General features: G+C 39.7%; 1 protein-coding gene across 4 annotated transcripts in view; it reads right to left on the bottom strand.

The window, feature by feature from the left end:
* The window catches only part of adamts7 (ADAM metallopeptidase with thrombospondin type 1 motif 7), a 70,142-nt gene that overhangs the window by 38,871 nt on the left and 17,854 nt on the right, over positions 1-13,417 (bottom strand). For all 4 annotated transcript variants that reach the window (XM_088372273.1, XM_088372275.1, XM_088372276.1 and 1 more), the window contains exons 8-9: positions 10,903-11,046; positions 4,454-4,598 (exon numbers count right to left, since the gene is read on the bottom strand). In XM_088372273.1, the coding sequence (XP_088228399.1) occupies positions 4,454-4,598; positions 10,903-11,046 (289 nt within the window). The remainder of the gene's footprint in view (positions 1-4,453; positions 4,599-10,902; positions 11,047-13,417) is intronic.

The raw sequence follows: 13,417 nt of genomic DNA, 5'->3' as shown, positions 1-13,417 counted from the left end.
CATATCAGATGCCAGTAGTACATACTCAAACATCAAACACCAGCATACACGGGCTGAGAAGCAGATGGCAAAGACTGACTGGTTCATATTTATGAGGCAGAATCAATTGTCAACAAGAAGTCCAGAAGCAACCCGCCTTACACAGGCCACACGTTTTAATTGAACATATGTGGAATGTTTCTTCAACAGATGTCATACAAATTTTATGGGATTTCAATTTATGATTAATAATATTCCAATTCATTTATTTTACTTGTACAAATCTCCTTTTGAAGCAAATCCCAAGGTTTGGCCTCTGTTTTTTGCATTTTGTCTACCTAATCAGTATGACTTACAATGGCAGTAAGTTGTAACAAAGGACCACCATGTCATCTCACGAAGAGAGTGATCATTTTTAGAGAGGTTTCAATTGGTACCATTTATAGTAAACAAATGATATTTTTAGAGAGGTTTCAATTGGTGCCATTTATCGTAAATAAATGTGGGGTCTTTGGATTTAATCTTGAGATCTCAAACGAAAAAAATCAGCAAGTTAAAGGTTTATAAGCAAAAAGAGTTGCAACCATACCCATTGTCCCCTACTCTCAATTCTAGCCATTTGTCTTTTCATGCGCTTTAGCTCTTAATTTGGACTCTGTAAGAAGATCAATTCCCTTTTCCTTCATTTTGCCTAAAGTGCTTCATCTTGCTGTTCTATTGACATTATACCAAAAATGTTTTTTTTCACCACCCATTGTCCCACCATATTTGCTACAACTGAACTTCATCACTCATCGGTTCCACTGCAAGGCCGTACATACATGTCTTTCCCTTCTTTCCCTTATTTGTATGCAGTCGATAACCCTTTTAAAACCCAAATATTTTTAAAAGCAATGTAAACGCACACAAAAACCCCTTGACCCCTTTTCTAACCGTAATATTTCAGTATGTAGAGTTTGCATGTTCTCCCCATCTCTGCGTGGGTTTTCGCCAGGTATTCCGGTTTCCTCCCACATGTCAAGTCAAGTTTATTTGTACAGCCCTAAATCACAAGCAGTCTCAAAGGGCTTCACATAGACAAAAAATTGACAATTATTCTCAAAGCATCCCCTGATCTTAAGCTCCCAAAAGGGCAAGGAAAAACTAAAAAAAACCCTACCAGGGGAAAATGAGAAACCTTGAGAAGGGACCACAGATGGAAGGATCCCCCTTTCAGGATCACCAGGCTGCAATGGATGCAGAGAGGGCACATAAAATACGTAATATGAAAATCAATGAAAAAGTGGAAGTCTAAGTCAAAGCGGAGAGCTGCCGGAGGTGCCCTCGATTGTCCTGGCAGTGTCTGCGAGGAAGGTAAACTGCAGTTCCCTCATCCTGAATTGATCCACAAGAATCCAGATAGCCGCTATCCCAAAACCATCCCAAAAACATGCTTGGAAGGCCGATTGAGCACTCCAAATTGCCCCTAGATGTGAGTGCGAATACGGATAGTTTGTCTCTGCGTGCCCTGCGATTGGCTAGCACGCCCGCGACCCCCATGGGGACAAAGCGGTACAGAAAATGGATGGATGGATGGATACGCTTTCGAGTTATGGTCTAGTTAGGAGGTATTGATTCATGTTCTGTGCACAAATTTTGGTCTTTGTAGTAAAGGAAGAGCTTATATATGCAGCTTCCTCGAGCCAAATACAGTGTTTTCTCTCCGCAGCGTTTTCATGTTATTTCCTGTCCTGCAACTCACTGGAAATACACAAGACGCTGACGCAACAGGAAAGCACACTTTTGGAGCAAGGAGGAAATCTACTTCTTTATTTCTGTGGTGAGTGACATGACTATAATGTGTTTTATTTATAGTAGAAATTGAAAAGCGTAAATGACGATTTGCGTCATGGTGTCAATGTGGTATCTATGGGGATGTTCAATGGGAGTCATTTTTTTCCGCACAGGCATGTAAACGCATTAATTCAAATGTTTCAAAACCCGGAATTTTGACCTTAACCCGAATATTGATTACATGTAAATGTAGTCGTAGAAACCACGAAACATGGCAGGAAATGGTGTCTGGAATCTAATCTTGTTCTCTCTGAGTACTTGCTTTGCTTCAGCATGCTCCTTTCTCGTCTTTATCACTGCAGGTGCATAATAATCATCAACATACATTTTCTTTCAGAGAAAGCTTTCTTCTCACAGGCCTTTTTGATGAGTTCTTTGGAACAATCAATTGCAATGACTCATCGTCTGAGGGGGCAGGAACCGAGCGCTTGGTGAGCACTTTTGAAGCTCAGTTCAAATTTCGTCTGAAGTTCTCCCTCAGTACGGCTTCCACAAATGTCCTCAAGGACTCAGTCCCTTTTTTGATCCCAGGTAGGTGAATATGATCTCTCCTGGCCTTCTCTTCATGGCGAGTGAGTTTCTCTTCCAAGATTCTCCCTTGTCTGGCGTGATAAGCTTACATGTAACCTCCTCGATGCCCGAGACACACTCCTCTAAACCCATTTGTTTTTTTCCGACATCATCAATCCTGCCATTTGGCACTCGAAGGTCTTCTCGATTGCTGTAGAAACTGTCTGCTGAGACGTGTCTGAAATCTCATATCCATCTGGATGGTCTCCAAATCGGCCATTTTCTTGTGTATCCTGGGTATTTGTACGCTTTTGTGCCTCTGCTAGCTTCATATACTCTGGCTCTAAATTTGAGTTTCCAGTTTTGCTTTTGGTTCTGCTTTATAACATAGTCTATGCCCCTGATATTGCTGCCAAACTCTCAACTTTTATTTGGGGAGCATTGTTTCTATGCTGTCACCATGTTTGAACAGGATCCTGAGAGCAACAAGAATGAACTTGATGTGAATTTTTGTCTGTTCTGACCGGACATGTATTTTTCAGGCTATGTATGTTTTACTGTCAATGTGTTTTACCTCAACCAGAGTCTGACAGTTTGGTTGTACGTTCTTTAGGCACAATCATTTGTCCTCCCCCCCCCTCTCCCTCCTCACCTCTGCAAAAGTGCTTAAGCCCCTGCGCTCCACTGCACACCATTGTGCCCTATGCATCACTACAAAGTATTCTGAGAAAATCATGGATGGTTAGTTTCCCTCACATGAAAATTTTAGGATGTACTCGATGTACATATGTATGTATATGTGTGTGTGTGTGTGTGTGTGTGTGTGTGTGTGTGTGTGTGTGTAAATGGGTAGCTTGCAATAGGATTGTTTGCATTACAATTACAATGTTTTCTTTGTAATTGCGGAAAATCTATGATAATTGTTATATACTTATGTCTATTAGCATTCTACACTAGCTGCAGCTTTGGTGTGGGGGCAGCATGTGAGGTCTAACATGCTGTGACAAATTTCATACTCATACACATCCACACTCATATGCACACACAAATACACACAGACGTGTGCATGTGTATGCACATATATGCGTGCACACACATTTTCTTTCAAAATCTGTTCCTCCACTTTATGGCCTTCACTTAAAATGATTGTATGTATGTATGGATGGATGAATGGATGGATGTGCATGTGTATGTGAATGTCGGCGTGTGCTTGTGTACAAGCATGCCCATGTGTCTGTGGACTTTACAATCTGCTCAATCTCCCCAACCTGATGTACTGCACATATATTATTCATATCTGCACTTGGCTTGGCTAAACAGGAAACAAACGATTCAAATGTGCTTTTGTTGACAAAGCACTGCCAAAAAAATAAATAAATACTTCAGTTGAAGTAAAAGCTGTTTTGGTTCACCAAAACACTGACATAGTAGGAATACAGTGGTTATTATTTGACTTTTGTCTTAATCACTTTTAATCAGGGATTGCTGCAACTCACACAGTATGTTTGGCACAGTTATATCTTGAATGAGGCAGTTGTCAAGAATCCCCTCCGCCCCAAACAATATAAAAAAGTAACGAATCAATGCTTCTATGGGCCTGATCTTTAAAATGAACAAAAACTTGACTACTCATGCAAACTAATTTGGAGGCCAATCTGCTGACCCAGTGCACCAATGACTGCATCTGCTAGGGTCATTATCACCCCACCATTCATCTTGCACTGGTGTACAAACTATTTAATTATATGCCATTTTAAACCAAAAAATGTCACACCTACAGCAAGTATTTGAAAACCACTTCTATGTCAATTGAAAATAATCTCATAAAACCAATAAGGATGATAACCGTGTTCATGTGCTGCCTAAAAAAATGTTCTAAGACCGTCCTCATTTTGTAAACCGAGGACATCACTAATAGTATAATAATAATAATAAGTGTAATGTAATTAATATTTTTCCCCCATTGCAAAAATTGAAACGTTCACACTGAAATGTCGAATCTCAATCTAATTTGGGACAGCAAACAAAAAATAAAACTGAAAGTTTGAAAAAAAAAAAGAAAATGTAAAAGAGCATAGAAGATAAAGAAAGTGTGAGTTGTGGTGTACGTGTTGTTGAAGGCTTGTCTTACATCCATGTCATCGCATAGCAGGGAGCCAGAGCCGTACTGCAACCGGCATTGGTGGGCAGCGCTGTACAGAACCCCAGGAAGCAGCGAGCCTTGTGAAATGGTATCCTTCGAAGGGGCATCATCAAGACACCAACCCCATCCACGACTGAAATAGTAACACAGCAAGAACTCTGGTCACGTCACACATTTTCTTTTCAATTTGAAAGTCTGTCTTGCAGAATGCCAAGTTTGCAACTCTTTCGACCACTATAACTTGTACAACTCAACAAAGAAACTAATCTTTCATTTTCAAGAGGGCAAGTAAAAATAAACACTCTTATACCTGGGGAGGTGGCTGTGTTCAGAATTAACCAGTAATAGTAGTATGTCCGGACAAACATGCCAACATTTGTAATAAAATTTCTGCTGTTGTAGGCTTTCCTTAACTTTACAGCACAAACCGTGGTCTGCTCAGAGCTTCCACTGCATCAGAGAGCTCCCTTAATGACATGGCATGAAATGAAATAACAGTAGAGACAAAATGCCCCCATGTCTTACCTTATTGGACAGCTTGAACTGAAAGAATGTAACATTGACATAATGTCTGGAATATAAACCAATAGAGAATAAGCCTCATACACTTTTTTACAAAAAGTGACATTGGACGGAGGTACAGAACTGATTGATTATAAAGTGGGACAATACGATTCAGTGGGATTACGATTCAATTTCAAAACTGATTTTCTGATTCAAATCGGATTTTGTTACACCCCTACTAACCAGTTTTGGAGGGACACCACAAGGTATACATTTCTCTAATAATGCCAAGCGTACAGTAGAACCCCGGAATTCCACCGCCTCAGTGCTCGACATAGTCGATGCAAAATGTCAGGAAATCTTTGCTTCTGATCTCACACAAAGCTTCGGAATCGAGTGCCCTGCCTTCCCTCATGGAAATGAGTTTCATCCCATCCTCATCTCGTTCAGAAAGACTGCCACTCGCGTACCACTTCCATTTCGGAGGTCAGCTACATACATAAAATAAATAAACAAATAAAAAGACAGAACGTGTGTTATCCCCACCTTTCCTTTCTAATATTGGATGATCTTCCTCCCATCTGCAATTTTTTACCCTATACTGTCCTAATTCCGTCCCGCCAGAATCCCGCAGTATTCCCAAATAAAGGTCTTTAATGCCCAAATCAAATGACACGGCAATTTGGTGTTCATGATGGATGGTCTCTATGTCTGATCAGATAAATTCGTTGTATGTTTTTGGATTGTGCGAGTGACCACTTAACAAATCTGACACCAACCAGGCCCCGCGTGCTGTCACCAAGAGCATGGGAAAAGGGAGGAAGGCGGGACAAAAAGCGAAGAGGCAAGCAAAGACAGTTTGTGGCTATAGGCTATGTATGGCAGCTCTCCCGGCTCGGTACACTTCATTTGATTTAGTTGTCAATCGTTTACATTTATTTACATGCATTTATGCAATATGACATAACGATATAGTCAAACCCAAATCCTAGTATAGTTTTGATTAAAACCTGGTCATTAGAAAATCTTAAAATGAGCTAAATGCAACTCAAATGAACTTTCATCACCAAGTGGAATTACCAATGTAAAATAAGAAGCTGTGGTATGGTAGTTTGCAGATCCAGAGCCTTCAGATGTACAGTATGTTCTGGAGAAACTCATTCCCCGCCTCACTTTTCTACCAGAAATTCATAATATACTGTTGTGTGTATATAATACATTCATCCGAAGGCCATTGCATTAATCCATTGCCACTTGATGTGCATGCATTTTTTCAATTTTAATTTAAAAAACAATTACAGCCTTAATATCCTCTACTCTGTCACCTCCATAGAAACATACTTTATAATCTAAGGTCTTGAATACATAATGAGTAAGATAATTGTATATAATTTTGCCATAACTAACTTTAGCATGAGCCGTGTGAATAAGACTGATTCAAACCAGGAGCAATTAAAATGTTCTTCATGAGTGCCTCTGCCTCTTGACTGGAAAGAATGCATTAAATGGAGGCTCATGTGGCTGATGACCTTACTCTACCACAAAGCCCGACGCCAATGAAGTATGTATGCTACATTTGTATATCCACCTCAAGGCGAATGAACTGAATTTGCATGTTTAGGTTAATCGTGTGTATGTATGTAGACATTTTACACAAATATTCTAATTATTTGTTCTAGCATATCTTTTCCCTCTTTAAGTGTACTGCGTTTAGTATTTGGTGTCCATTTACAGGCTGCTCGTATTCAAAAGTTCTAAATACCGTATTTTCCGCACCATAAGGTACCTTTCATTTTCTCAATAAACAAAGGTGCGCCTTTTGTGTGGTCCGAATTCCAAAATCTGTAAATATTATTGTGAGTTATTGTGTAGACGTCATATGTATGTATACCCGATGAACCAATCAGAAGACGTCATTAAGTTTTATGTAGATTGGGGTGGTAAACCAATTAGAGGATTGTATGTAATATGTGGATTACGTACCTCCGCCACCATTGATAAATAAATACTCTCAGTTTGTGCAAAACAAACAGCATTAGGACCCTCTAAAATGGCATCAGCTACAGAAGATGACACTGCATGTTTAGCTGCTCGTTCTGTCATTGTTAGCTTGTTGTTTTGGAACATGAGGAACACCTTTGTTCGGGCACACAAAATGTAACAAAAACTAATATAGGACCACAGTGTGGACACATTAAGAGGACTAGACAAACCCAATGCTATAAGGGTAACAAATCTGTATGAATCTTTAAGTGTGGTATATCAGTGGTGCAGAAATTTGAATTTTTGTCAATGTACTGCTTAGTTTTAGGATTAATGGTTGAGTTTTGCTCTGTTAACGTTGCCTATGTCTCCGGTATGCAATATACATATAGTGCTGCTCGTCCTCAGGTAATATATCAAAAAACAGGCCTTGAATAGACTTCCTAATACTAAAGAAGTCTTCTCTGGTGAAAATAAGGAGAATGCTGAAGAATTGAAATGACAAAAAACCATGACAATACGAAAGAGCACATTACCAAGGCGACCATCAATTGTGCCAAGCCTCACTTTTTCTGTTTCCATCTTGACCTTTGAGACAAATGGCAGTTTGTTTTCAGAACCACAGCAGATTTTGAAATTTTCTTAAAGGTCTTTGGTCTTGTTTGCTAGTTAAGAATAAATCAAATGATATGGTATATTACATAAGGTGTCCCGCATAGGCCATTTCTTGTTCCAGTTGAATGTATATTGACTCCAAACTATTGCAAGTGATAAACAAAATTAATCTTTAAAGAAGGCCCAGGAGAACAACATGAAATAGCTAGCTCATATCTTAACATCTGTGACAAAATCTTGTCAGTACACTGTTCACTCCCCTAACCCTAACCCCCCCCAGTCTACTGTGGAACCAATTCAGAGTACTTGTTATCAGGACAATTAACATGCAATCAAAAACGACATACATATTATTGCTCTATCTTCTAATACCCCAGTTTTTATGTTGCTTGTATAATTCATGCACGTTATATTTGTTCTCTGGTGTGGGTTGCATGATTAAGAGTTACCATAGTGACCATATTTAAGCCTTGTTACTCTTGCTATGGTGTTGGAGCTGCGAGCAAGGGTAAAAAATAAATACACAGCAGATTAGCGTTTCTTGTCAGAGCATTTTATTAAACAGACCCCTTGCTGTTAAAAAGACGCTTTGCATGATTTTGCAGTGGTTATAATCAGGGCTGTGGACTCTGTCATTTTTGCCGGACTCGGACTCGGTGCTGATTTTGACCGAGTCCACCGAGTCCGACAATAAAAAAAAAAATACGTTCAATTTTATTTTCATCATGCTGCTGAGAATGCACGTCGGAATACTGTCCACAGCCCTGCTTACGATCAATGCGGCCACGTTGAGTTGCACTTAGGCTAATGTTTACATTATGTACCAATGTCAAGGATGATTATGTCACCCAGCTTATATCATTATTTTGATTTTGATCTAAATTAGCCTTGAATAAAGACTAAGCAGTCACATGAACTAACAGAAAAAATGGACAGCCGGACCCGGACCCGGACTCGGTGGTCAAGAGGCCGGACTCGGACTCGGTGCAAAAATCCGACCGAGTCCACAGCCCTGGTTATAATGATTACTTTTGACTGTCTTATGTCGCATTAATGTGTTTGTGGTACAGTACCAGTGTACTAGATAGTTTGTTTCTAGTCATGTATAGTTGAATTATTATTAGCCTACTTTTGGTGGCGGGGAGTCAAGAATCTGCAGCTACTATTGACACTCTTACCTTTCTAAACAGCAAAGACTTCTGACACTCGTGATTTAATAGTGCTCAATGTATAGACCACCTCCATACTAGTGATCACGTCAATCCACGAGCCAGATGTAACTGAATTCTGAGCCAGTTGGCTTTCAGCCCAGGAGATTTCCACTCATGTTTTGAAACCTCCCTTAGTTGTTGAAATTGAAGGTTAAAATGTGAAGGATTTTCAAATTATGGATGTTAGATTATAATGTAGCTCAATAGAAATGTTTAAAACATGACTGATTCCGAAACAGTCGCATTTAATTGAAGTACGTGTATTTGATTGCAGCTTCTACTCTCTCGCCTACCCCCCTCCACCCCACCTTGAAACAGGGTTGGTGACGAGGACTGAATTTGATGTCGCTGTCAAGATTGTGAACCGACTGACCTTGACAAGATCTGCGGTGGGCCGCGCTGTGAAGATTCATGCAACTAGGCGGGGGAGTTGGGGCCCATTTCACTCTTGACGTGTTCCTGCTGCGCTTCTTCTTATCAAATGGACTTTCATGTTTTACTAACTAATATTGTACAGCATTATATTAAGTTAAAATTGCCTACTCGGCATCCATTCTACTAGGCATCCATGCTCCGCTTCTTCTTATCGAATGGAGTTTCATGTTATTCTAACCAATATTGTAAAATTAATATGATGTTAAAAATTGCCTACTAGGCAACCATTGCAGGATGGTCGTCCTGGAAGGCGGATTCCTCCCACTATGGCCTCTTCTCGGAATTTATCTTTTTTTTCCCTCCAGATAGTTTTTTTTCCCAGTTTTTCCCATGTCCCCCTGGGAGATATCATTATTTCTCAACTGTGTGCATGCACTGGCGGAGCAATTGCCACCCTCATCCAAGCCCTGGGCACACCCAGTGTGACCCCGCTGAAGATGGCCCTCTTTACACATAGTACTGTACAGCATCGCTGGAGCATTTCCGAACAAAACTCCCAGCGCACGTGAATGCAGCCTCGCTCAGCACAGGCGTGTGTGCTGCACTCTGGCTGTTCATTGGATGAGCTGACACACAGTTCCTTCAGGCTCCAAATTACAGCACAGGTGGACAGTCACAAACAGCAGCGCCAGCAAATAGCCTTTAGATGTTGCTGGCATGTTCATTTTAAATTGGGAAATTAAAAGTAACTGAGGCATTGTAACTTAAAGACGCTGGACTGTCGAGCTTAGTTTTTATGTGGCTGTCGTGTTCAGCTGAGTGACTGCCGTCCTTGGAAACCAGACAAGTGCATCAATTGTAAAAACCCTTGTTTAAAGCGCACAGATACAGTAGAGTTACCACAAAATAAGTTTTGATAAGTCCGTTTATGAACAGACAATTTAGCAGCAATTCACTTCATTTTTAACATGGTGTTAGAATAACGTAAATGAAGTTCTACCATATTTTGCTTTCTCTATGCGAGTTAATCAGACTTTTGAATAAGAAATAGGGAAGAATGAAAAGGAAAGGTGATACCTCCCATTTTTTTGTAAAGAAACAGGGATCAAGCACTGAGCAGAAGCAAACAGATTCCAGCCCCAGTGTCAGCTGTAATAGTAATCAACTTGCAGGAGCTGGACAAAGAAGTTGAGGAGATGAACAAACACAAGAACCCAATGTTTCACCAGCAGGTCAGAGCGGACACAGAAAACCCAGATGGTATATATTTTTTTAAATGCCATAAGCTGTGTTTTATGCCAAAATGCTTTAAACTGCTACAAAACTTAATAACAACAGCATGTAGATGTAGTAAAATAAACAATGCACTTTTGTAAATTTTGGAGATTGGAGTTGATCATCAAACCTTCCGTGGTGGTGTAGGCTGTACGCAAGTTTAAGTTCAGTTCTAGTTTGTACAGACCGTATCATCGCTATATAGTTTTGTAACTTATATGGTGCGCAACATGTACATTTGAAACAATTCAATTTTGTATATTTTTTAGATAGTACAGTTGACCATCATCCCCCACCTCCATGTCCCAGTCCGCATATGGCCACCACACCTTATGCAGTGCCCCCCCCCTTTGGCCACCCTTTGAAAATTTTGTGATTAAGGGCAATATAAATCATTTTGTTTTGACTTCACAACATTAAAAGAAAACTGCGGGATTAGTTGTGAATGCAGCTCATACATTGTGTGAAACTCACTCCAGGAAGCGTGTGATGTACTGCCGACTGCATCTGGACCACCTGGGCAGTAAGGTGCCATAGAGCAACTGCGGAGACATGATGAAAGGTTTTTTTCCAATGGGTTCACAGTCGTTACCATTGCCATCGTGCTGAATCCCAAAACTGTGGAGAAGCAAAATATCAAACATTCAGAAAATATATGGAAAGTACACATACATGACTGCTGCTCCCTCTCCGATATTTAGAAATGCATGAGATGAATTGTATATGTAAAATTTCCCCATGGTGCTTCTTTATTAAAATTATAATGCCAATTTATGTTGAGTCTTTGAGAACGTTTGCTATCAACAAAACCGGGCTTTCCCTGATTGGATTCCAGCTACATTAGTTGGGAAAAGAATGTGATTGTAATTATAAACAGGGGATAGATTGAAATTGGTTCATGGACTGAAAAATAGAGAAAGAACGGCACAATGTATAGCGCACATACTGGTCACAAAGACTTTTGCATACCAATTTTCAAGTGAGCAAAAGTAATCAAAGTTGTAATTGACAAGTGTTTTTTTGTTTCCCGGGACTGTCCATGCTGAGTTTCAGATTTGGTGTTCCCTGTGATGACTTTATTTATACAGAAAACCCCAAAATGGTCTATAAATATTTTTTACATTGACAGAAGTTAGTGATCAATCGCCAATTTAACCATAAGAAATGCCCTAAAAAACAAAAAAACTGCTGAGAACCAGATTTCCAATAGGTAGAACAAGGAAAACAAACCTGTTAAGACCTTAACATGAATACTGGTAACATCAGCAGTCTAGATGAAATACTATATGAAGGTCATGGAACATAATGAAGCCACCATTAGTAAGAAAAGGATGGTGAGGTTGTTGTTTGCTGAAGGAGGCACCAAGTTATGTACACAAATGAGACAAAGGAACCTCTGATGGAAAGGTTTAACAACAATAACAGATCGTCCCATATTTTCAAACTTGGCCTTTCATTTTGAGATGGACTCGCTCATCTTTAGTGGAGGCGAATCAATTCCAGAGCAGCAGCAGAATCAACTCCAGAGAAACATTTTCTTTGCTAGCTTGAAGCAAATCAAGTGATTGACAGATTGTTTACCCCACATAAAGATAATGGCACAAAACCCCACTAACAATAACACCACTAACATTATAATAAAGCATTTCATTCAGGGAAAGAAATGGAAAGTTTAAACTGCAGATTCTAACTGTATTGAGCATCATTTTCCAAACAATGGGTCGAAGACCGGCACAGGCTTGTGGGCAATTTGGTATCAGATTGCACAGAGAAACTGAGGAAAAAAAAAAAAAAAACACCTCTATTCAGACGTTAAAACTGCCATCTTAGTCACATAATGTGAAAAAGAGCAGTAAATCCCAAGACGGGGTCGGCTCAAAGGGAAACAAGTACAAGGTTCCCACTAATTATCACAACTAGACTCAACAGAACTGTGACCTGTATGACACTAATGACTGTCGGTAAAAAAATATTGCTTTCCATGAAATGAGTCCATGACACAAAAATTAAGGGACTAATGCTATACTGTAAAGCACAGGTGTCAAACTCAAGGCCCGGGGGCCAGATACGGCCCGTCACATCATTTTATGTGGCCGGCAAAGACAAATTGTGCATCAAATTCGTGTGTCATTACTAGAATTGCAAATTGTCTTCACTTTTAATATCTTTTTTTTTTTTTTAATATTTGACCAGTTTTTACTCGTCTGATTTGAAAACGAGTTATTTGTCAGTTTGTTTTGCAGCTTTTACTGTATATAATATGAGGTGCTCATACATTTATTTGGGTTGACAGTCATAACGGCCCTCTGAAAGAAGCTATGACTACAATGTAGCCCGCGAAACACCCCTGCTTTAAAGCATATATTTACCGAAAAAAAAAAAAAAAGACTTCACTGAAGGGAGTAGTCCTACCAAATAAAAGACAACTGAAAAAGGCTGGCATGAAAGTCTTGAATAGCATCACATAAGAATTGACACGTTGGTTATGTTCCTGGTAAAAAGACAAAATGCACCTTCATTCTTATTTATTCTTATTCTCTTCAACATATTTTAGTACAAACTGTGGAAAAGAGTGTGAACCTGAAGAGGCCAACGAGAGTAAAATCAAGATTCTGTATCTGTATGCGGAAATGCTAGCATATCCTGATTTTTGGGCAGGCCCAAGATACACAGCAGAATGACAAATTGGTGGAAGAAAGTCAGACTGAAGTTACCACATAGTTATCTACATAAATAGTCGTGCAGCCAGTGTAACGCGAGATTGGTGAATTTGATGTGGGACTCGGCAGACAAATTGGGAGGCTCGCGGACATGAACGTAGATGTCATCATGTTTCTTTCATAAATGCGATCTCAGCCTGCATACAAGATGTCAGAATGATGGTAGAAATTAATTAATTGTAGATATGGCATTAATATTGTTTTATTTATTATCAATATCATACGCTGCTGTTTAAATCATGCTACGGGGCGGCATTCGACTGTGGGGA

The sequence above is a fragment of the Syngnathus floridae genome, chromosome 3 (assembly GCF_059516105.1).
Source record: "Syngnathus floridae isolate MCC-2025c chromosome 3, RoL_Sflo_1.0, whole genome shotgun sequence".
NCBI classification, from domain to species: Eukaryota; Metazoa; Chordata; class Actinopteri; order Syngnathiformes; family Syngnathidae; genus Syngnathus; species Syngnathus floridae.
Note: the sequence above shows the minus strand (reverse complement) of the source record. Positions and strands in the feature narration are given on the sequence as shown.